This window comes from Sphaeramia orbicularis, chromosome 5 (assembly GCF_902148855.1).
Source record: "Sphaeramia orbicularis chromosome 5, fSphaOr1.1, whole genome shotgun sequence".
Lineage (NCBI taxonomy): Eukaryota > Metazoa > Chordata > Actinopteri > Kurtiformes > Apogonidae > Sphaeramia > Sphaeramia orbicularis.
Window position 1 is genome coordinate 43,240,211 of NC_043961.1, and position 25,407 is coordinate 43,265,617.

The window sequence follows — 25,407 nt, forward strand, 5'->3', positions numbered from 1 at the left end:
TAATCGTTATGATCCTCTGAACAAAATGATATCACTCATGGAGGGTTCTGGCGAGGGGTGCATGGTAGCCCCTCTGGACCCATGGACCAAGTAGACTTCTTTCTGTAGGACTCTGAATCTTCAGTGTTGATGCAAATAAAGACTTGTCTCCTGATTTACTGAGTCAAACAGAATGAGCCATGACGACTGTCTGACCATCCATCATTAGGAGGTTTTTCATTGATTTGTGGGAAAAGTTGACGTTATAAACTAATGGAAGTACTGACATGTTTCATATTTAAATAGTTCAATTCTTGTTTCTTTGACATTTCCTTGTTCTTATTGTTCAGGAACAGACAGAGAATGCACTTTGCCATTAGACACCTCATAGAAGAACCTCAGAACAACTTCAAAATCTTCAAGGTGAGCCACTCCTGTTTGTCTGTCTGTGTTGGGGCGGCCATGGCTCAGATCGTAGAGCGGGTCATCCAATAACCGAAGGATTGGCAGTTCGAATCCTGCTCTGTCCCAGTCGTGCGCTGTTGTGTCCTTGGGCAAGACGCTTCACCCTCCTTGCCTCCAGTGCTGCTACTCACACTGGTGTACGAATGCGTATAAATGTTCAGTGGTGATCGGAGTGTGCGCGAATTGGCAGCCACGCTTCCGTCAGTCTGCCCCAGGGCAGCTGTGGCTACAAATGTAGTTTACCACCACCAGAGGGAGAATGTGTGAGTGAATGAATAATGGATCCACTGTACACGCTTTGAGTATGTATTCATACAAAAGCGCTATATAAATCTAATCCATCATTAATATTATTGTGTCTGTCTGTCTCCCAGTCTAAGTCTATATCAACTGAACTCAGATCAGACTGATCTGCCCTAACTATAAGCTTTGTCATAAAGGACAGTTTTCTTCCTCCTCTTAAATGTACAGAGGGTGTCTGCCTCCTGGACTGAGGCAAGGAGGTGGTTCCACAATAGAGGAGCTTGATAGCTGAAGGCTCTAGCTCCTGTCCCCCTTTTGGAGATTCTAGAAACCACCAGTAAGCCTGCATGTTGACAGTTTAGGGCTCTTTCAGATAAGTAGATGCCTGGCCATGAAGGGCTTTGGAAGTGAGGAGTATTTTAAAGTTTATCCTGGCTTTTAAGGGAGCCAGTGCAGAGAAGCCAAGACAGGAGAAATATGGTCTCTGATACTGTTTCTAGTCACTACATGGGCAGCAGCATTTTGGATTAATTTAAGTGAATTACAACAATGTAGTCTGGATGTAAAAGCATGGATTAGTTTTTGTGCATTATTCTGTGTTAAAATATGCCTGATTTTAGCAATATTACACAGATGAAAAAAGGCAGTTCTAGAAATGTGTTTGATGTGAGAGTTAAATGATAAATCCTCATTGAAAATACCACCTAGATTCTTCACGGTGATTTTGGTCTCCATGTTAACACCATCCATGGTGACCACTTCACTAGACACTGCATCCCCAACAGTTTTTGGGCCAAGCACAATAATTTCAGTTTTGTCAGAGTTTAACAGCAGAAAGTTGTTGGTCATCCAATTTTGAGTATCTTTAATGCACTCCTGTAGTTTAGTTAGCTGGCCATCAGGTTTAATGGATAATTAAAGCCGCAAGCGCCATTGAAAGGCCCTCACCACGGGCACGTACACTACAAGTATGTCCATCATTCAGAAGGTGGCGCTCTAGCACCAAATTTTAATGCCTTTTGATGGATGAATGGGTGTAGGCCTGGGAGATTGACAACTGATTCAAATTTAAGGCAAATTGGTCTTCATATGTACAAACTGAGACAATTTTGGTAAAGGTAAATCTGTAGGGGGCGCTATAGCTGCAAATTTCAATTTCTTTTGATGAATGGGTATAGGCCTGAGGAGACTGATAGTTGACTCAAATTTGAGGCAAATCGGTTTTTGTATATCTGAACAGAAAATTTTTTTGTGAAAGAAAATCTGTAGGGAGGGCTATGGAGCATAAACTTCAATTTCTTCCACTGAATGGGTGTAGGCCTGCGAAATGTACCACAGAGTCAAATTTGAGCCAAATCAGTGTTCATATGTCCGAACTGATGCAATTTTTGTAAAGGTAAATTTGTAGGGGGCGCTATAGTGTGAAATAGCAATTTCTGTTGATGAATGGATGTAGGCCTCAGGGATTAACCACTGATTCAAAGTTGAGCCAAATTGGTGTTCGCATGTCCAAACTGAAGCAATTTTTGTAAAGATAAAGCTGTAGGGAGCACTAAAGTGCGAAATTGCAATTTCTTTCAACAAATGGGTGTAGGCCTGGGAGATAGATGTCTGATTAAAATTTGAGCCAAATCAGTGTTCGTATGTTTGAGCTGAAGCAATTTTTGTAATGGTAAATTTTCAAAAAAACTTCGCGAAGTTTGCGAACTCGTCTCACAACAACGCTGACACAGATCCCAAAAATATGGCTAATTTTTGATGCCCCACTTCTCTAGATACTGTACACCGATTTTCAGCTCATTTGGCCAAACGCCCAAGGAGGAGATAGTTAAAATACGACGTCAGCAAAAACACTGACTCAGCATTTTGGAAATTTCAATCCAATATGGCTGACTAAAGGTTGGTTTAGGGGCATGGCCACAATAATATTTCTTGTTTGTCTCCTGACAATGAATCTGTGTACCGATTTTCGTGGCTGTACGACAAACTTTACGTTGGACATGCTCCCATTGGCGTAATGTATTTCCACTTTTCAAGGGGGCGCTGTCGCAGCATTTCTTTACTGGGATCTACGAAACCTATATGTAAATTAAATTTCTCGCACTTCTGAATTTTGGGCAAAATTTGGTGAGTTTTTGTAAATGTTCAGGGGGTCAAATTTGAGGTCAAAACACAGTAGAAAGAAAAATAATTAAAGCCGCAAGCGGCATCTAAAGGCCCTCGCAGCGGGCACGTCCAGTAGAAGTATGTCCATCGTTCAGAAGGTGGTGCTCTAGCACCAAATTTCAATGTCTTCTGATGAATGGGTGTAGGCCTGGGAGATTGACAACTGATTCAAATTTGAGGAAGATCTTTGTTCGTATGTCCAAACTAAAGAAATTTTTGTATAAGTATCTGTAGGGGGCGCTATGCAGCTAAAATTAAATTTCTTCTGTTAAATGGGTGTAGGCCTGCGAGATGTACCACTGGAAAGGTAAAATTGTAGGGGGCGCTATGGCACCGAATTTCAAATTTTTCTGATAAATGGGTGTAGGACTGGGAGATAGACGTCTGAGTCAAATTTGAGCCAAATCGGTTTTCGTATGTCCGAACTGAAGCAATTTTAATAAAAAAAATATAAAAAAATTTTGTAGGGGGCGCTGTAGTGAAAAATTTCAGTTTCTTTTGACAAGTAGGTGTAGGCCTGGGAGAAAGTTGTCTGAGTCAAATTTGAGCAAAATCGGTGTTCGTATGTCCGAATTGATGTCATTTTTGTAAATGTACATTTGTAGGGGGAGCTATAGTGCGAAATTTCAATTTCTTTAAATAAATGGGTGTAGGCCTGGGAGATAGATGTCTGAGTCAAATTTCAGCCAAATCGGTGTTTGTATGTCTAAACTGAAGCAATTTTTGTAATGGTAAATTTTCGAAAAAACTTTGCAAAGTTTGCAACCTCGTCGCACAAAAATGGTGATGCCGATTCAAAATATGCGGCTAACTTTTGATGCCCCACTTCTCTAGATACTGTACACCGATTTTGAGCTCATTTGGCCAAACGGCTTAGGAGGAGATAGTTAAAATACGATGTCAGCGAAGATGCTGAGTCATCATTTCAGAAATTTCAATCCAATATGGCCGACTAAGGGTTGGTTTTGGGGCGTGGCCACAATAATATTTTTTGTTTGTCTCTTCATGATGAATCTGTCTACCGATTTTCGTGGCTCTACAACAAACTTTATGTTGGACTTGCTCCCATTGGCGCAATGCATTACCACTTTTCAAGTGGGCGCTGCCGCAACATTTCTTTATCGACCTCTACGAAACCTATATGTAAATTAAATGTCTCGCACTTCTGAATTTTAGGCAAAATTTGGTGAGTTTTCGTAAATCTTCAGAGGGTATAAATTGAGCTCAAAGTGCAGGAGAAAGAAAAATTAAAGCCGCAAGCGGCATCTAAAGGCCCTCACCAAGGGCACGTCCAGTAGAAGTATGCTCATCATTCAGCAGGTGGCGCTCTAGCACCAAATTTCAATGTCTTCTGATGAATGGGTGTAGGCCTGGGAGATTGACAGTTGACTCAAATTTGAGACAAATCACTGTTTATAAGTCCGAACTGAACAAATTTTTATATAAATAAATCTGTAGGGGGCGCTGTGGAGCCAAAATTCAAATTGTTCCATTGAATGGGTGTAGGCCTGCGAGATGTACCACTGAGTCAAATTTGAGCCAAATTGGTGTTCGTATGTCTGAACTGTTACAATTTTCGTGAAAGTAAATTTGTAGGGGGCGCTATTGTCTGAATTTTCAGTGTCTTCTGACAAATGGGTGTAGGCCTAGGAGATTGACAATTGATTTGAGACAAATCAGTGTTCGTATGTCCGAACTGAACAAAATTTTGTATAAATAAATCTGTAGGGGGCGCTATGAGCCAAAATTCAATTTGTTCCATTGAATGGGTGTAGGCCCGTGAGATGTACCACTGAGTCAAATTTGAGCCAAATCGGTGTTCGTATGTCTGAACTGATGCAATTTTCGTGAAGGTAAATTTGTAGGGGGCGCTACTGAGCGAAGTGGCAATTTCTTTTGATAAATGGGTGTAGGCCTGGGAGATTGACATTTGATTCAAATTTGAGCCACATTGGTGTTCACATGTCTAACGTGAAGTAATTTTCGTAAAGGTAACATTGTAGGGGGCGCTATGGCGCCGAATTTAAAATTTTTCTGATAAATGGGTGTAGGCCTGGGATATAGACGTCTGAGTCAAATTTGAGCCAAATCGGTGTTCGTATGTCCGAACTGAAGCAATTTTAATAAAAAATATTGAAAATTTTTGTAGGGGGCGCTGTAGTGAAAAATTTCAGTTTCTTTTGATAAATAGGTGTAGGCCTTTGAGACAGATGTCTGAGTCAAATTTGAGCCAAATCGGTGTTCGTATGTCCGAACTGATGTCATTTTTGTAAATGTACATTTGTAGGGGGCGCTATAGTGCGAAACGTCAATTTCTTTTAATAAATGGGTGTAGGCCTGGGAGATAGATGTCTGAGTCAAATTTCAGCCAAATCGGTGTTTGTATGTCTTAGCTGAAGCAATTTTTGTGATGGTAAATTTTCGAAAAAACTTCGCAAAGTTTGCAACCTCGTCACACAAAAACGGTGATGCCAATTCAAAAAATTCGGCTAACTTTTGATACCCCACTTCTCTAGATACTGTACACCGATTTCGAGCTCATTCGGCCAAACGGCTTAGTAGGAGATAGTTAAAATACAACTTAGGCGAAAACGCTGACTCAGCATTTTGGAAATTTCAATCCAATATGGCCGACAAAGGGTTGGTTTAGGGGCGTGGCCATAATATTTTTTGTTTGTCTCCTCATGATGAATCTGTCTACCGATTTTCGTGGCTCTACGACAAACTTTATGTTGGACGCACTCCCATTGGCGCAATGCATTTCCACTTTTCAAGAGGGCGCTGCTGCAACATTTCTTTACCGACATCTACGAAACCTATATGTAAATTCAATTTCTCGCACTTCTGAATTTTAGGCAAAATTTGGTGAGTTTTCGTAAATTTTCAGAGGGTCAAAATTGAGCTCAAAGCGCAGGAGAAAGAAAAATAAGACAAAAAAAATAAATAAATTAAAGCCGCAAGCGGCATCTACAGACCCTCGCCAAGGGCACGTCCAGTGGAAGTATGCCCATCGTTCAGCAGGTGGCACTCTAGCACCAAATTTCAGTTTCTTCTGATGAATGGGTGTAGGCCTGGGAGATTGACAACTGATTCAAATTTGAGGGAAATCATTGCTCGTATGTCCGAAGTAAGGGAATTTTTGTATAAGTAAATCTGTAGGGGGCGCTATGCAGCTAACATTAAATTTCTTCAATTGAATGGGTGTAGGCCTGCACGATGTACCACTGAGTCAAATTTGAGCCAAATCGGTGGTCGTATGTCCGAAGTAATGCAATTTTCGTGAAGGTAAATTTGTAGGGGGCGCTAATGAGCAAAATGGAAATTTCTTTTGATAAATGGGTGTAGGCCTGGGAGATTAACAAATGATTCAAATTTGAGCCAAATTGGTGTTCGTATGTCTGAAGTGAAGTAATTTTCGTGAAGGTCAAATTGTAGGGGGCACTATAGCTCCAAATTTCAAATTTTTCTGACAAATTGGTTTAGGCCTGAGAGATAGACGTCTGAGTCAAATTTGAGCCAAATTGGTGTTCGTATGTCCGAACTGAAGCAATTTTAATAAAAAAATTTAAAAAAAACTTGAAGGGGGCACTGTAGTGCAAAATTTCAGTTTCTTTTGACAAATAGGTGTAGGCCTGGGAGACAGATGTCTGAGTCAAATTTGAGCCAAATCGGTGTTTGTATGTCCGAACTGATGTAATTTTTGTAAATGTACATTTGTAGGGGGCGCTATAGTGCGAAATTTCAATTTCTTTTAGTAAATGGGTGTAGGCCAGGGAGATGGATGTCTGAGTCAAATTTCAGCCAAATCGGTGTTTGTATGTCTGAGCTGAAGCAATTTTTGTAATGGTAAATTTTTGAAAAAACTTCGCCAAGTTTGCAACCTCGTCACACAAAAACGGTGACACCGATTCAAAAAATTCGGCTGACTTTTTATGTCCCACTTCTCTAGATACTGTACACCGATTTTGAGCTCATCCGGCCAAACGGCTTAGTAGGAGATAGTTAAAATACGACGTCAGCGAAAACGCTGTCTCAGCATTTTGGAAATTTCAATCCAATATGGCCGACTAAGGGTTGGTTTAGGGGCATGGCCATAATAATATTTTTTGTTTGTCTCCTCATGATGAATCTGTGTACCGATTTTCGTGGCTCTACGACAAACTTTATGTTGGACGTGCTCCCATTGGCGTAATGCATTTCCACTTTTCAAGGGGGCGCTGCTGCAACATTTCTTTACCGACATCTACGAAACCTATACGTGAATTCAATTTCTCGCACTTCTGAATTTTGTGCAAAATTTGGTGAGTTTTCGTAAATGTTGAGGGGGTCAAAATTGAGCTCAAAGCGCAGGAGAAAGAAAAATAACACAAAAATAAAATAATAATAATAATAATAATCTGAGCAAGAACAATATAGCCGTTTCTATGGCAACCACATATTTGACCTTATTTGAAAGCTCTCGAGGTCCCCCACATGTCTGTGGGGTCAGAGGTCACGTGTCGTGGACTTACACCCACATGACTGACCCCGAGTGGGCGTGTCCCATTGACTCCCATTCATTCTGAGCAGGTGTAAATATGCGATTTGTGCACATGTCATATACATCTTCGGAAAGGTCTCAGTGCCGTGAATGTGAATATGTGTGAGAGTGGCGACAATGGCGAAAGGCGACCGTGTCACTGGCGATTTTGTCCCCATGCGCCCACTGCAGACTCAATAGGCCCTCTGCCGGCTTTACTCGGCTCGGGCCTAAAAAAATAATAAAAATAATAATAATCTGAGCAAGAACAATATAGCCGTTTCTATGGCAACCACGTATTTGCCCTTTTTTGAAAGTTCTCGAGGTCCCCCACATGTCTGTGGGGTCAGATGTCACGTGTCGTGCACTTACACCCATGTGACTAACCCCGAGTGCGCGTGTCCTATTGACTACCATTCATTCTGAGCAGGTGTAAATATGCGATTTGTGCACATGTCATATACATCGTCGGAAAGGACTCAGTGCCGTGAATGTGAATATGTGTGAGAGTGGCGACAGTGGCGAAAGGCGACTGCGTCACTGGCAATTTCGTCCCCATGCGCCCACTGCAGACTCAATAGGCCCTGCGCCGGCTTTACTCGGCTCGGGCCTAATTAAAGCCGCAAGCGGCATCTAAAGGCCCTCGCCAAGGGCACGTCCAGTGGAAGTATGCCCATCGTTCAGCAGGTGGCGCTCTAGCACCAAATTTCAGTTTCTTCTCATGAATGGGTGTAGGTCTTGGAGATTGACAACTGATTCAAATTTGAGGGAAATCATTGCTCGTATGTCCGAAGTAAGGAAATTTTTGTATAAGTAAATCTGTAGGGGGTGCTATGCAGCTAAAATTAAATTTTTTCCATTGAATGGGTATAGGCCTGCAAGATGTACCAGTGAGTCAAATTTGAGCCAAATCGGTGGTCGTATGTCCGAAGTAATGCAATTTTCGTGAAGGTAAATTTGTAGGGGGCGCTAATGAGTGAAATGGAAATTTCTTTTGATAAATGGGTGTAGGCCTGGGAGATTAACAAATTATTCAAATTTGAGCCAAATTGGTGTTCGTATGTCTGAAGTGAAGTAATTTTCGTGAAGGTCAAATTGTAGGGGGCACTATAGCTCCAAATTTCAAATTTTTCTGACAAATTGGTGTAGGCCTGAGAGATAGACGTCTGAGTCAAATTTGAGCCAAATTGGTGTTCGTATGTCCGAACTGAAGCAATTTTAATTAAAAAAAATTTAAAAAAACTTGAAGGGGGCGCTGTAGTGCGAAATTTCAGTTTCTTTTGACAAATAGGTGTAGGCCTGGGAGACAGATGTCTGAGTCAAATTTGAGCCAAATCGGTGTTTGTATGTCTGAACTGATGTAATTTTTGTAAATGTACATTTGTAGGGGGCGCTATAGTGCGAAATTTCAATTTCTTTTAGTAAATGGGTGTAGGCCTGGGAGATGGATGTCTGAGTCAAATTTCAGCCAAATTGGTGTTTGTATGTCTGAAGTAAAGTAATTTTCGTAAAGGTAAAATTGTAGGGGGCGCTATAGCGCCAAATTGCAATTTTTTTCTGATATGTGGGTGTAGGCCTGAGAGATCGACATCTGAGTCAAATTTGAGCCAAATTGGTGTTCGTATGTCCAAACTGAAGCAATTTTATTAAAAAAAAAAAAAAAAAAAAAAAACTTGTAGGGGGCGCGGTATTGCGAAATTTCAGTTTCTTTTGACAAATAGGTGTAGGCTTGGGAGACAGATGTCTGAGTCAAATGTGAGCCAAATTGGTGTTCGTATCTCCGAACTGATGTCATTTTTTTAAATGTACACTTGTAGGGGGCGCTATAGTGCGAAATTTCAATTTTTTTTTTATAAAATGGGTGTAGGCCTGGGAGATGGACGTCTGAGTCAAATTTGAGCCAAATCGGTGTTTGTATGTCTGAGCTGAAGCAATTTTTGTAATGGTAAATTCGCGACGAAACTTTGCAAAGTATGCGACGTCGTCACACAAAAACACTGACACCAATCCAAAAAATAACTTTTGATGCCCCACTTCTCTAGATACTGATTCTCTATGAATAGGCGTAGGCCTGGGAGATTGACAATTGACTCAAATTTGAGACAAATCAGTATTCGTATGTCCAAACTAGAGAAATTGTTGTATAAGTAAATCTGTAGGGGGCGATATAAGCCGAAATTCAATTTGTTCCATTGAATGGGTGTAGGCCTGTGAGATGTACCACTGAGTCAAATTTGAGCCAAATCGGTGTTCATATGTCTGAATTAATGCAATTTTCGTGAAGGTAAATTTGTAGGGGGCGCTACTGAGCGACATGGCAATTTCTTCTGATAAATGGGTGTAGGCCTGGGAGATTGACAGCTGATTCAAATTTGAGCCAAATTGGTGTTCGTATATCTGAAGTGAAGTTATTTTCGTAAAGGTAAATTTGTAGGGGGCGCTATGGCACCAAATTTCAAATTTTTCTGATAAATGGGTGTAGGCCTGGGAGATAGACATCTGAGTCAAATCTGAGCCAAATCGGTGTTCGTATGTCCGAACTGAAGCAATTTTAATAAAAAATTATAAAATTTTTTTGTAGGGGGCGCTGTAGTGCAAAATTTCAATTTCTTTTGACAAATAGGTGTAGGCCTAGGAGACAGATGTCTGAGTCAAATTTCAGCCAAATCAGTGTTCGTATGTCCGAACTGATGTCATTTTTGTAAATGTACATTTGTAGGGGGCGCTATAGTGCGAAATTTCAATTTCTTTGAATAAATGGGTGTAAGCCTGGGAGATGGACGTCTGAGTCAAATTTCAGCCTAATCGGTGTTTGTATGTCTGAGCTGAAGCAAGTTTTGTGATGGTAAATTTTCGAAAAAACTTTGCAAAGTTTGCAATCTCGTCGCACAAAAACGGTGACACCGATTCAAAAAATTCGGCTAACTTTTGATGCCCCACTTGTCTAGATACTGCACACCGATTTTGAGCTCATTTGGCCAAACGGCTTAGTAGGAGATAGTTAAAATACAACGTCAGCGAAAACGCTGACTCAGCATTTTGGAAATTTCAATCCAATATGGCCGAGTAAGGGTGGGTTTAGGGGCGTGGCCATAATAATATTTTTTGTTTGTCTCCTCATGATGAATCTGTGTACCGATTTTCGTGGCTCTATGACAAACTTTATGTTGGGCGTGCTCCCATTGGCGCAATGCATTTTCACTTTTCAAGGGGGCGCTGCAGCAACATTTCTTTACCAACATCTACGAAACCTATATGTAAATTCAATTTCTCGCACTCCTGAATTTTCGGCAAATTTGGTGAGTTTTCATAAATGTTCAGGGGGTCAAAATTGAGCTCAAAGACAGGAGAAGAAAAATAAATAAAAAAAAAGAAAGAAAGAAAAATAATAAGAATCTGAGCAAGAACAATATAGCCATTTCTATGGCAACCACGTATTTGGCCTTATGTCAAAGCTCTCGAGGTCCCCCACATGTCTGTGGGGTCAAATGTCACGTGTCGTGCACTTACACCCACATGACTGACCGCGACTGGGCGTGTCCCATTGACACCCATTCATTCTGAGCAGGTGTAAATATGCGATTTGTGCACATGTCATATACATCGTTGGAAAGGTCTCAGTGCTGTGAATGTGAATATGTGTGAGAGTGGCGACAGTGGCGAAAGGCGACCGTGTCACTGGCGATTTCGTCCCCATGCGCCCACTGCAGTCTCAATAGGCCCTGCGCCGGCTTTACTCGGCTCGGGCCTAATAATAAGAATCTGAGCAAGAACAATATAGCCCTTTCTATGGCAACCACATATTTGGCCTAATGTGAAAGCTCTCGAGGTCCCCCACATGTCTGTGGGGTCAGAGGTCACGTGTCGTGCACTTACACCCACATGACTGACCCCGAGTGGGCGTGTCCCATTGACTCCCATTCATTCTTAGCAGGTGTACATATGCGACTTGTGCACATGTCATGTACATCGTCGGAAAGGTCTCAGTGCCGTGAATGTGAATATGTGTGAGAGTGGCGACAGTGGCGAAAGGCGACCGCGTCACTGGCGATTTCGTCCCCATGTGCCCACTGCAGACTCAATAGGCCCTGCGCCGGCTTTACTCGGCTCGAGCCTAATAAAAAAAATAAAGAAATAAAGAAAAATAAGAATCTGAGCAAGAACAATATAGCCGTTTCTATGGCAACCACGTATTTGGCCTTATGTCCAAGCTCTCGAGGTCCCCCACATGTCTGTGGGGTCAGAGGTCACGTGTCGTGCACTTACACCCACATGACTGACCGCGACTGGGCGTGTCCCGTTGACTCCCATTCATTCTGAGCAGATGTAAATATGCGATTTGTGCGCATGTCATGTACATCGTCAGAAAGGTCTCAGTGCCGTGAATGTGAATATGTGTGAGAGTGGCGACAGTGGCGAAAGGCGACCGCGCCACTGGCGATTTTGTCCCCATGCGCCCACTGCAGACTCAGTAGACCCTGCGCCGGCTTTACTCGGCTCAGGCCTAAAAAATAAATAAAAATAATAATAATCTGAGCAAGAACAATGTAGGCGTTTCCGTGGCAACCACGTATTTGACTTTATTTGAAAGGTCTCGAGGTCCCCCACATGTCTGTGGGGTCAGATGTCACGTGTCGTGCACTTACACCCACATGACTGACCCCGAGTGGGCGTGTCCCATTGACTCCCATTCATTCTGAGCAGGTGTAAATATGCGATTTGTGCACATGTCATACATCGTCGGAAAGGTCTCAGTGCCGTGAATGTGAATATGTGTGAGAGTGGCAACAGTGGTGAAAGGCGACCACGTCACTGGTGATTTCGTCCCCATGCGCCCACTGCAGACTCAATAGGCCCTGCGCCGGCTTTACTCGGCTCAGGCCTAATAATAATCTGAGCAAGAACAATATAGCCGTCTCCGTGGTAACCACGTATTTGACTTTATTTGAAAGGTCTTGAGGTCCCCCACATGTCTGTGGGGTCAGATGTCACGTGTCGTGCACTTACACACACGTGACTGACCCCGAGTGGGCGTGTCCCATTGACTCCCATTCATTCAGAGCAGGTGTAAATATGCGATATGTGCACATGTCATATACATCTTCGGAAAGGTCTCAGTGCCATGAATGTGAATGTGTGAGAGTGGCGAAAGGCGACCACGTCACTGGCGATTTCGTCCCCATGTGCCCAATGCAGACTCAATAGGCCCTGTGCCGGCTTTACTCGGCTCGGGCCTAATAAAAAAAAAAAATAATAATCTGAGCAAGAACAATATAGCTGTTTCCGTGGCAACCACGTATTTGGCCATATTTTGAAGCTCTCGAGCTCCCCAACATGTCTGTGGGGTCCGAGGTCACGTGTCGTCCACTTAAACCCACGTGACTGACCCCGAGTGGGCGTCTCCCATTGACTCCCATTCTTTCAGAGCAGGTGTAAATATGCGATTTGTGTACATGTCATGTACATCTTCGGAAAGGTCTCAGTGCCGTGAATGTGAATATGTGTGAGAGTAGCGACAGTGGCGAAAGGCGACCGCGTCACTGGCGATTTTGTCCCCATGCGCCCACTGCAGACTCAGTAGGCCTTGCGCCGGCTTTCAGACTCAATAGGCCCTGTGCTGGCTTTACTCGGCTCGGGCCTAATAAGAATCTGAGCAAGAACAAGATAGCCGTTTCTATGGCAAGCACGTATTTGGTCTTATTTGAAAGCTCTCGAGGTCCCCCACATGTGTGTGGGGTCAGATGTCACATGTCGTGCACTTACACCCACGTGACTGACCCCGACTGGGCGTGTCCCATTGACTCCCATTCATTCTGAGCAGGTGTAAATATGCGATTTGTGCACATGTCATGTACATCGTCAGAAAGGTCTCAGTGCCGTGAATGTGAATATGTGTGAGAGTGGCGACAGTGGCGAAAGGCGACCGCGTCACTGGCGATTTCGTCCCCATGTGCCCACTGCAGACTCAATAGGCCCTGCGCCGGCTTTTCTCGGCTCGGGCCTAAATAAATAATATGAGCAGGAACAAATATCCATTTCTTTGGCAACTACGTATTTGGCTTTATTTGAAAGGTCTCGAGGTCCCCCACATGTCTGTGGGGTCCAATGTCACATGTCGTGCACTTACACCCACGTGACTGACCCCGACTGGGCGTGTCCCATTGACTCCCATTCATTCTGAGCAGGTGTAAATATGCGATTTGTGCACGTCATGTACATCGTCAGAAAGGTCTCAGTGCCGTGAATGTGAATATGTGTGAGAGTGGCGACAGTGGCGAAAGGTGACCGCGTCACTGGCGATTTCGTCCCCATGTGCCCACTGCAGACTCAATAGGCCCTGCGCCGGCTTTTCTCGGCTCGGGCCTAAATAAATAATATGAGCAGGAACAACATATCCATTTCTTTGGCAACTACGTATTTGGCTTTATTTGAAAGGTCTCGAGGTCCCCCACATGTCTGTGGGGTCCAATGTCACGTGCTGTGCACTTACACACACATGACTGACCCCACGTGGGTGTGGCCCATTGACTCCCATTCATTCCAAGCAGATGTAAATATGTAGTTTGTGTCCATGATATGTACATATTCTGAAAGGTCTCACTGCCATTAATGTGAATATGAGTGAGAGTGGCGACAGTGGTGAAAGGCGACTGCGTCACAGGTGATTTCGTCCCCAGGCGCCCACTGCAGACTCAATAGGCCCTGCGCCGGTGTTACTCGGCTCGGGCCTAAATATAATTGGGTATCATCTATGTAACAATGAAAGTTGACATAGTGTTTCTGTATTAAGTTTCCTAAAGGAAGCATGTATCAGATAAACAGTATTAGTCCAAGAACAGAGCCTTGAGGAACTGAGAAGTGAACTGAGAAGATTCATTGTTAACTTTAACAAACTGAAAACGATCTGTTTAAATAGGGTTAATGCCGATCCTTTAATACTAATTGATTGTTCCAATCATAGCGGGAGGATGTGATGGTCGACAGTGTTGAAAGCTGCACTAAGGACAAATAAAACCAGTATATGAACAAGACCCTGATCTGACGGCATTAAAAGGTCAATGGTAACTTTGACCAATGCCGTTTCTGTACTATGATGACCCCTAAAACCTGACTGGAAATTCTCAAATAGACTGTTGGAAGTCACATAAGTGATTGGCTACTATTTTCTCCAGAATCTTAAATTTGAATGGAGATTTGATATGGGTCTATAGCTAGCTAAAACTCCAGGGTCAAGGCTGGGCTTTCTAAGAAGCCATGGTCATCTGCTCAGAAACCAACAAATACCACTGATGGATCAGAGAGGCCATAGAAATCAAAAAACAGGCCCCAAGGACCATGAACAGGAATGAGGGATCCTACACCTTATCCTACACCTGGGATGCTGTCCTCTGTGGGATGCCAGGCCATAGGGGGCATAATCTGAGGAAAGCTACAGGTTGTAGCCAAAACATGTCAAGGTAAAAGAATTAACTTGTTTTCCATCTGTCTAACAAATAAGAAAAAGAAAGCTTTATAAGTTCTAGTAGACAGTATGAAGCTATTTGGGATTTTTTAGAATAGAATAGAATAGGCTTTATTAGGCCTGAGCTGAGTAAAGCCGGCGCAGGGCCTATTGAGTCTGCAGTGGGCGCATGGGGACAAAATCGCTAGTGACGCGGTCGCCTTTCACCACTGTCGCCACTCTCACACATATTCACATTCACGGCACTGAGACCTTTCCGAAGATGTACATGACGTGCACAAATCGCATATTTACACCTGCTCAGAATGAATGGGAGTCAATGGGACACGCCCACTCGGGGTCAGTCACTTGTGTGTAACTGCACGACACGTGACATCTGACCCCACAGACATGTGAGGGAGCCCGAGAGCTTTCAAATGAGGCCAAATATGTGGTTGCTGTGGTTGCCATAGAAACGGCTATATTGTTCTTGCTCAGATTCTAATTTTTCTCCTGTCTTTGAGCTCAATTTTGACCCTCTGAACATTTACGAAAACTCACCAAATTTTGCCTAAAATTCAGAAGTGCGAGAAATTGAATTTACATATAGGTTTCGTAGAGGTCCGTAAAGAAATGTTGCGGCAGCGCCCCCTTGAAAAGTGGAAATGCATTGCGCCAATGGGAGCTTGTCCAACATAAAGTTTGTCGTAGAGCCACGAAAATTAGTACACAGATTCATCATGAGAAGACAACCAAAAAATATTATTATGGCCATGCCCCTAAACCAACTCTTAGTCGGCCATATTGGATTGAAATTTCCAAAATGCTGAGTCAGCGTTTTCGCTGACGTATTTTAACTGTCTCCTACTAAGACTTTTGGCCGAATGAGCTCAAAATCGGTGTACAGTATCTAGAGAAGTGGGACATCAAAAGTTATCCGAATTTTTTGAATCGGTGTCACCGTTTTTATGCGACGAGGTTACAAACTTTGCAAAGTTTTTTCGAAAATTTGCAATCACAAAAATTGCTTCAGCTCAGACATACAAACACCGATTTGGCTGAAATTTGACTCAGACGTCTATCTCCCAGGCCTACACCCATTTATTGAAAGAAATTGAAATTTCGCACTATAGTGCCCCCTACAAATGTAGATTTACAAAACGATTTGGCTCAAATTTGACTCAGACGTCTATCTCTCAGGCATACACCCATTTATCAGAAAAATTTGAAATTCGGTGCCATAGCGCCCCTACAATTTTACCTTTACGAAAATTACTTCACGTTAGACATACAAACACCAATTTGGCTCAAATTTGAATCAGTTGTCAATCTCCCAGGCCTACACCCATTTATCAAAAGAAATTGCCGTTTTGCTAGATAGCGCCCCCTACAAATTTACCATCATGAAAATTGCATTAATTTGGACATACGAACACCGATTTGGCTCAAATTTGACTCAGTGGTACATCTCGCAGGCCTACACCCATTCAATGGAAGGAATTTGATTTTAGCTGCATAGCGCCCCCTACAGATTTACTTATACAAAAATTTCTTTAGTGTGGACATACGAACAAAGATCTGCCTCAAATTTGAATCAGTTGTCAATCTCCCAGGCCTACACCCACTCATCAGAAGTTATAGAAATTTGGTGCTAGAGCGCCACCTGCTGAACGATGGACATACTTCTACTGGACGTGCCCGTGGCGAGGGCCTTTAGATGCCGCTTGTGGCTTTAATTGTCATTGTACTCCATGTAACAACGAAATTGGTTCAGGATGCCCTTACCAAAGTGCAATGATAAATAGCAATAAATATAACTATAAAAACACTAAATATAAAAGCACACAATGTAAAAACAATACAATACAGCATACTGGAAACTATAGACTCTCTCTCACCCACACATCCCTCAAATATTGCACATTTTATTGTTTAAGAGCCTGGTGTCCCAGGGGTAAAAAGTGTTTTGAGTCTATTCAAGTGCTGCCTCAAAATCCTGTACCTTCTGCCGCAGGGCAGCTGGTCAGAGAGGCTATGACCAGGGTGGGATGGGTCATGGAGGATCTTCTTTGCCCTGCTGAGCCCCCGAGAGTCTGCAATGTCCTCTTGGTAGGGCAGGGGGTGGCTGATGATCTTCTGTGCCAATTTTATGACCCCCTGCAGGGCTGTCCTGTCCTTTACAGTGAGGCTGGCATACCAGACTGTAATGCTGTATGTTAGCACACTAGGGCATTAGTGACTTCAGATTTTTTCAGACAGACTCATTTGCCAATAAAGTCGAAGTTAAGGCGACTTGTCGTGTGATCACATCACATTGGCAGTGGAGGAACAATACAGACACACAGCCATTCAACAATGAGCAACTTGTATTAACGTTCACTGGAACATTAATGTATAGCAAAGAGCAGAATAAAAAACTTGCAAGACACAAGTATCAACAGTCCTCAGACATTTAACAAACTAAACATAGGCAAACACCTTGAATTTTCTTTTAAATTTAAGTTAACATAAAGTGGGAAAAGGTTCAGACGGTGGCAGAAAAGATGCATAGCATGTTAGAGAAAAGAGCTCATTGTCTTCATGAAATAAATGAACAGAACAATCCAAACCCACTGGCTGTCCACATTATTATTCAGTATTGGTGGTGCTTCCATGGTTCACAGAACGTTACTTAGACCAGAGTTTTTCTAGATCACAGTCAGTTTACTCTGAGTCGTCTTCTTCCTTCAGTCTTGGCCTTGCACTAGTGATGCATGTTGGGTTTTTCTTTGTTTTGTTTTGGGTTATAAAGTGACATTTTATGGACCAACCTGACCCAGGTCCGCTGATCCACATATCACTACCTTGCACTCCATTTTTCATGTAGAAAGATGAGAGAATCGACATGTGTTAAATGAAGGCTCGCGCTGTCGTGTGATGGAAGGGAAAGAGAGCATAACACATGATGAGTCAACTCCTCCAAAGTAACTTCGACTTATGCCACAGATGTCGACGTATCGACAAACCAGCTTTTCTGTTAATGCCTTATAGCACATTCTCCACTGTAGAATGATAAAAACTTTCCATCAGGTTTGCCTGCAGGTGACACTTCCTGAGCATTCTCAAGAAGTGCAGTCTCTGCTGGGCTTTGCAGACCACCGCTGCTGTGTTGGTGTGCCCTGTCAGGTCGTCAGCCACATGAACACCAAGAAACCTAAAAGAGAAGACTCTATCCACACAGACATCGTTTATCTGCAGTGGGGCATGGTCTGCTCTCGTCTTCCTCCAGTCCATCACCATCTCCTTGGTTTCATTGGTGTTCAGCAAGAGGTTATTCCCTGAACACCACATGACCAGTCTCTGGACCTCCTCCCTGTACACTGTCTTGTCCCCACCAGAAATAAGACCCACCACTGTGGTGTCATCTGCGAACTTGACTATGATGTTCAAGTGGTGGAGGGGGGCACAGTCATGTGTACAGTGTGAACAACCCCCTTTTTAAGAAGAGGTTTGATTACAGCTACTTTAAAGGACCATGGTATATAGCCTGTTGATAATGGCAGGTGAATCATATTGAGGAGGTGACTGCAAAGTAAAGGTAAAGCATCTTTGATGAGCTTTGTTGGAACTGGGTCTAAGAGACAGGTAGGCGGTTTAGATGAAGAGACTATTGAAATTAGCTGACTGACCTGTATGGGAGAAAAGCAGTCCATAAAACCAAATGGTTCAATCAACTGTGGTTTCTGGGTCTGAAGGATTTAAAGGTGGACTAGAATTTGTGGAAGACAGGAGACCATTCATTTTATCTCTGATGAGCATTATTGCATTATTGAAAAAGTTCATAAAATCATTGCTATAGAGGGTTGTAGGAATACTAGGTTCATATTCACTGTGGTTCTTTGTCAGTCTGGCTACAGTACTGAAAAGAAACCTGTGATTGTTCTTATTTTCCTCTATTAATGATGAATAATAAGCTACTCTAGCAAAACAAAATGCCTTCCTGTATTTATTTAGACTATCCTGCCAGGCTGAATGGTGTTCTGTTAGCTTAGTCCAACACCACTTTCTTTCCAGTTTTCAGGTATGCTGCTTTAATTGGTGAGTATGAGAATTAAATCAGGGAGCTTGCTTCCCTTGTTTCATAATCTTATTTTGTAGTCGAGCAATTAGATCTAAGATTTTTCACAGAGTGTCTGCAGTATTATCGATGAACTCATCAACTTGAGATGAACTAAAATTAACTGAGTTGGGGAAAGAATCTGCCATGTAATTCAGATGTAGGATTAAATTAAGTGCTGTTGGGATTTCCTCCTGAAATTTAGCTATAGCGTGATCTGATAAATGTCTGGTATAAACATTTTTAGGAAGAAGGGGATCATTGAACAACAAAAATTCTTCAGTTATTAGGCAGTGGTTGGGGATGAGAGGATTTAGTGTAAAGACTATTAAGTCTTCAAGTTCCACATCTTAAGTCAGGACTAAGTCAAGGGTGTGATAAAAACGATAAATGGGTTTGTGAACCCATTGACTAAAGCCTGTCAAGTCTAGCAATGACATAAATGCATTACTGAAGCTATCATTGTCATCGTCTACATGAATATTGAAGTCTCCAACAATAATTACTTTATCTGTTATAAGAACTAGACTGGATATGAACTCAATGAACTCTGATATAAATTCAGTGTATGGACCAGGAGGATGATACATCATAATAAATACCATAGGCTGGAGTGGTTTATAGGTTTGGTTCAATAAGATTTTCAAATGAGTTAAAATTTGGCTTAGGTTTTGGTTCAATTGTAGACGTGAGTTAAAAATGTCTGTGACTCCTCCTCCTCAGCCTGAGTCTGGAGGAATGTGATTATTTAAGTGAACAGGAGGAGTAGCTTAATTTAAGGACACGTAGTCCTCACAAAGCCAGTATTCTGTCAAACAGAATAAATCTATATGATGTAGCAATAATAGGAAGCCAAATTATTTAAGAAAGGAGCGTTGGTTTATAGATTAATTTAATTACAGATCTATAGTTGAAGATGCCCGCATCTAACTATTAAATCTTAAACTTAAATCAATCCAAAACAATAATTTGGAAACCTTGCAAAGGTGGTGGAATGTTGACTGTACAGGGAACCCGAGTGTGAAAATAGACAGCACACAAGAATTAACTGAGGCAGCGGATTTGTACACATATAAAGAATTTATTAACTAAACTAAGACATACAAATAACACAAAGACAAGAGACAAGTACGATAAAAGGGAACAGGAGATTAGGGACAGGAGAAAAGTAGACTAGATCGGCAGATGGCTATATTAAAGATATTATAACGTTAGTGAGGTTAAGATGAGGTAACTCTGCTTAAACTGGGAATAACACCAACTCAGATAAGTCAGGAAACACGTTTTCTTACAAGTTAGAGGTCTTCTGAAGGATGCAGGACATGACTTTGGAGAAGGAGCATGTAGCAGCTGAAGCGACACGCCAACGGTGAGGCTGCAGGGCTGGAGAGGCCTTGACGGAGAATGGATGAAGTCTTCTGATGGGGTTCGAAGCAGGAACAGGCTGTGAAGCGACGTGCTCACGCCGGAGGTCTGAAGGTCTGCTGGCTGGAGGAGGTGGACAGCTGGCTCTGGCGGCTGGTTCTGGAAAGCTCGCCAGGAGAAGTTGAGAGCAGCGAAGGTGGAAAAGCTCTTTGAGAGCGAAGGCTTGGAAGCCAACAAGTTGGAAAAGCTCTTTGAGTAGTTGAGAGCAGATAAAGATGGAAACAGCTCTTTGCGAGCTCAGAGGATGGTAAAAGCTCTCGCCGAAGTTTTGAGAGTGAGAGTGATGGTAAAGCTCTCGGCTAGCTGAGGTTTGAGAGCCCAGAAGTTGGAAAAGACTGATGAAAAATTGGTTTCATTTACTTTTATAGTTTGGCCAAAAACCAACCCGGCACGCCTCCCTCGTGCATATTGATGAGTCATCGATGCCTCGGGGTGTTGCCTTCTTTGTCTGTTTTGGCACCAGTCCAACCCACCTCGTGCATATTGACGAGTCATTTGCATATCTCAAAGTATCACGTTTCTCTTCCCTCTCCGGAAGACACAGGGGGAGAGGACCTTGTGCAGACTTGTAAGAAAACTTTGCATCCTTAAATAAGATCAAACTTATATGAGATCACTCACTTTATACATCAACTGTAACCTCACTCAGCTTCAGTGATATACTAGCATGATTATCAGGCATGTTATGACCAGTATTACTCTTACTTTCAACATAATTCATAATAAACATGAACACACATATATGGTCACAGGTCAGGAAAATGGGCTTTTGCATAGGTATGCATAAAAGGGTTAACATGCTGAATACACTCAACATTAACACGTTACTGTAACACTATTAACATGGCACATAGCGATTTTGTTATTCAGTCTTTTGTCCTTAGGTTTACTTCCACCTCTGGATGAGCAAACCTAATGAGACACAGCTGTTGAGCGGAAGGTGGTCGACTAAGTGTAAACATGGACTTCCTGGGTGCTCTAAATTACCACGACAGGGGAGATGGCTCTTGATGAAGAACAGATAACAATGGCTTAGTTTTGTCCATTTAGGTTAAGTTAGGGCCATTCCTTGGGATCATGTGTCTTCATAAACGTCACTTGCAGAAGATGTCCCTGCATTGACCTGATACCAACCAATCAGCATGGCTGTTGAGGAATTTGGTTTGACAGGAAGAGAAGGATAATATAATTTACAATTCTGTTTTTGACTCTGTTCACTCACTGCACCGTCATGACGCTACAATGATAATCTGATATAATATCGTTGATTAATTAAGCTTTGGAAGGTAGAGATCTAATATTCAAGAGGCCACATTTTATCTTCCTTTGCTTTGGAATTGTTGGAGTATTGGTGTTGATTTTTATTCGGTTTTGATATACAGCGGTTTTTCTCTTTACTTCAAATATATTAACTTTAGATGGTCGGGGGGCAGACAGAGTCTCTACGTGTCTGTCTGTTTGCCTGTCTGTCTGTTTACCTGCCTATCTGTTTGTCTGGTCAGATCCAGTACTAACCCAGTGCTTATATGTATGTTTGTTTTTGTAGGATGCTCAGTGTATTTACAGCAGTAAAGAAGGTGCTGATGACTCATTGGACTTGACTTCTCTGCTTCATCATCTGAGACCATACTTTCTGTATGGAAACGCCCGCATCAACAGTCACATGACCAATAAAGTGGTCCTGAACGATTTCATCCAGGTAAAACACTGACATTATCACTTATAACAGGAGCATTATACACATTTAGTATCAGTCAGTTTGTGATTTTAGTTTAATTTTAGCTTGAAGTGTGTTGGTAATGATAGTAGAATATTTATTTTTGTGGAAATAACTACCTTGAGTTTTTTCAAGTACAGTGTTATGAGGAACTACTTGATTTTAATAAAAATACAAAGGTTGAAAGCCTGACATCAAATGTGATATACAAAACTCCTGTTGTTCATGAAAGGTCCCATATTGTGTATGAATTAACATTAGAGCAGAACCAAAACGCATGCTATTTCCTGACAGTCTCTTTGATTTCAGGTCATGTAGTATTGTTTGTTGTACTTTTCATTTACTTGGAAGGTTTTTGTTAATATTTGACCAACTACTTCCACCTTTAGCCTTAGTCTTAGTGTTGGATTACCATCTGAGCTCTGTTTGTGTCCATGTACTGAGGGTTCGGTTTGTGGGTCTTTAGGTTCTAGTGAACATTCTGCTGAGCACTGGTGGAGGCGATGGAGGTGTGGTGATGGACAGGAGAGGAGAGGGGCGGAGCTTCTGTGATGCCAGTCCGTTCAACAGGGAGAGGATTCAACATGGTCAGTACCTGTCAACAAAAAGGCCAAAATTACCAGGGCTGAGACTAGAAAAACAGCTTTGTTCACTCACAATTTAAAGAAGTTCAAGAAAATAAAGAAGTTAAAACAGTCACGTAAAGAAGGTTGATGGTGTAAGTCTATCAATTAGATGGTTTATTGAGGGCTGTGTCAGTCATTTCAGGGTTAAACATCCTGTAAGCTATGGAGGACAGATGGTCAATGACTACAAACATCTGAAACAAGAGGATCTTTGTACATCCAGAGACTCAACTCAACTTTATTTATAAAGCACTTTAAAAACAACAGTTGGAATAAGCACTGTACACAGACCAAAAACCACATAAAACACATAAAGGAATGAATAAAAACTGTCAAAGTCATTCTACAGCTAGTGGTAGCATCGACAGCAGATGCAGTAAAGATTGATGTTGTCATCGATGTCAGTACTGATGGAATGTCAGACCTAGGGCTGGGCGATATGGAAAAAATCATCATAATATTTTTTTTCCACGTCAGATGATATCAATATGTGTCATGATATAAATCAAATTACTATTTTTGCCAAGGTTCAATTTTCTGTTACTCACAAGTTAGTTGTGAAGCCACTAGAAGGTTATATTTTATTTAAATATGATTTAATTTCTGTCAGAGGTTGAGCATGACATGTGCTGAAGAACATTATACAGTTGTTTCAGATAAATAGAACAGGTGCATATATTTAAAACTAAACTAAAACTAAAAAATCTGACCAGCAGGCAAAAGCTTTCAAATTTTAAAAGAGAACACAAATAAAACAGACCATCTTCACGGAACAATACTCGGAGTATATACATGGGGTGCGTTCCTTAACTGCCATAACTGGCATAAATCGAAAATGAAACTTAACATGCTTTGAATGTCCAACTCCCGGCTTCTATGTAACATCCTACTTTTCAGTAACCTGAGGGAACAGTCATTACCTCCCACTGCGGCCCAAACATTAGCATGTGTGCTGTGGCTGGCTCTTACACCTGAGCTGTGTGCATCAACCTAACTTGCCGTGGCTCTAATGTGATTGGTTTGGTGTGGCGCTACTTAAAGGAGCTGTATGCAAGAATTATGTTCTAAGTAATCATAAAATTGCCTTGAATATCACCAGACATTAAGGAATCATGTTCATTTTAAATACTGATATCACTGACAGTAGTAGTCCAGCCAGAATTTTCACATTTGAAAAGCCAAGTGGCAGCCCACAAGTAATGTTTATGTTGTCATTTTGTGTTTTGGTCTGATGCCCCACCCATCACCTATCTCCCAATCACCAAGTCGGTAATGTTTCAGCATCCAGGTTGCCAGTTCCCACTGAGCTGCAGCTTGGAACATTTCTGGTCACAAATGTCGGACGTTACTAAACCTAAAAGGCCTGTTATTATTCTCAAATATATAGTGACAAAATGAGAAACAAAACTAGAAGCACTCAGAGAGCGCAGACCTCCGCCAAGGCTGATCAGTGGGCCCCCCCGTGGGCCCCCCCACCCCCGATCACCCCCAAAAGTTAATCATTTCTTCCTTATCCCATTTCCAACAAACCCTGAAAATTTCATCAAAATCTGCCCATAACTTTTTGAGTTATGTTGCACACTAACGGACAGACAAACAAACAGACAGACAAACAAACCCTGGCAAAAACATAACCTCCTTGGCGGAGGTAATAGCAAGGATATGTATAGGAGATGCTTTGAAAAATGGAGATGGCTTAAAGCGGCGAGGAATTTGAAGATCGATGCTGACTCTCCCGTGGTCTCACCACCTGATAAGAGCCACTGAGAGCCGCGGTCTCTTCTCCCGGGCGGCGGCGTCTTCACCTAGTCCCAGGTTGCGTTGTCTTATCCTGGGCTTCTCCCAGGGCTGGGCCGCAGCATCTTCTCCCGGTGTCTGTCAAAACAAAGACGAATGCATTCTATCAAAATTGTATCGAGCATGTCTCATATTTCTATCAAGGAAAAGTGATATCATGATATATATATATCGCTATTGTTATATTGCCCAGCCCTAGTCAGACCCATCAGAACCAGTCTGTTACAAACACAGGGCATCATTTGTACTTTAGATTGAATGGAAGCACAGTCAAAGAACAGGGAAATCATGTTTTTTACTGTCCCTTTTCTGATCTGTTCATCAGTTCTGTTGACTGTTCAGACCTTTTAGATCAGGGGTGTCAAACTAATTTTAGTTCAGGGGCCATATTCACCCCAATATGATCTCATGTGGGCCGGACCAGTAAAATAATACGAGTGGAAAAAGTAGAATTATATTATGATAATGTTTATATCTACATTGTTTCTTTAAAAATCTAATTAATGTGAACAACTTGAAATGTCTTAAGAAAAACAAGTGCAGTTTTAACTGTATTCTGCATCAGTTTATCATTTACACATCCATTACAACCTACATTACAATGACAAATACACAAAACATTTAGTAACAGGTATAATATTGATAAAATTGTATTTACTTTTGTCAAGACATTTCACGTTGTTCATATTTCCTCAGGTTATTCACATTTTTTGTAAAAGGATAGTTTTTTAATGTAAACATTTTCATGTAATTTTGCTTTTTTTACACTAAAACAAAGATAACTAGAAGCACTCGGAGAGCGCAGACCTCCGCCAAGGCTGATCCGTGGGCCCCCCCACCCCCGATCACCACCAAAATTTAATCATTTCTTCCTTATCCCATTTCCAACAAACCCTGAAAATTTCATCAAAATCTGTCCATAACTTTTTGAGT

The 25,407-nt window shown here is 42.0% G+C and overlaps 1 protein-coding gene across 3 annotated transcripts in view; it reads left to right on the top strand.

Moving 5' to 3' along the window:
- ippk (inositol 1,3,4,5,6-pentakisphosphate 2-kinase) overlaps window positions 1-25,407 on the top strand; it is a 105,298-nt gene that overhangs the window by 66,868 nt on the left and 13,023 nt on the right. For all 3 annotated transcript variants that reach the window (XR_003935375.1, XR_003935376.1, XM_030133499.1), the window contains exons 8-10: window positions 330-402; window positions 21,881-22,033; window positions 22,518-22,638. Coding sequence is in view for 1 of the 3 variants with exons in the window: in XM_030133499.1 (XP_029989359.1) it covers window positions 330-402; window positions 21,881-22,033; window positions 22,518-22,638 (347 nt within the window). In the remaining 2 variants the exon portion in view is untranslated. The remainder of the gene's footprint in view (window positions 1-329; window positions 403-21,880; window positions 22,034-22,517; window positions 22,639-25,407) is intronic.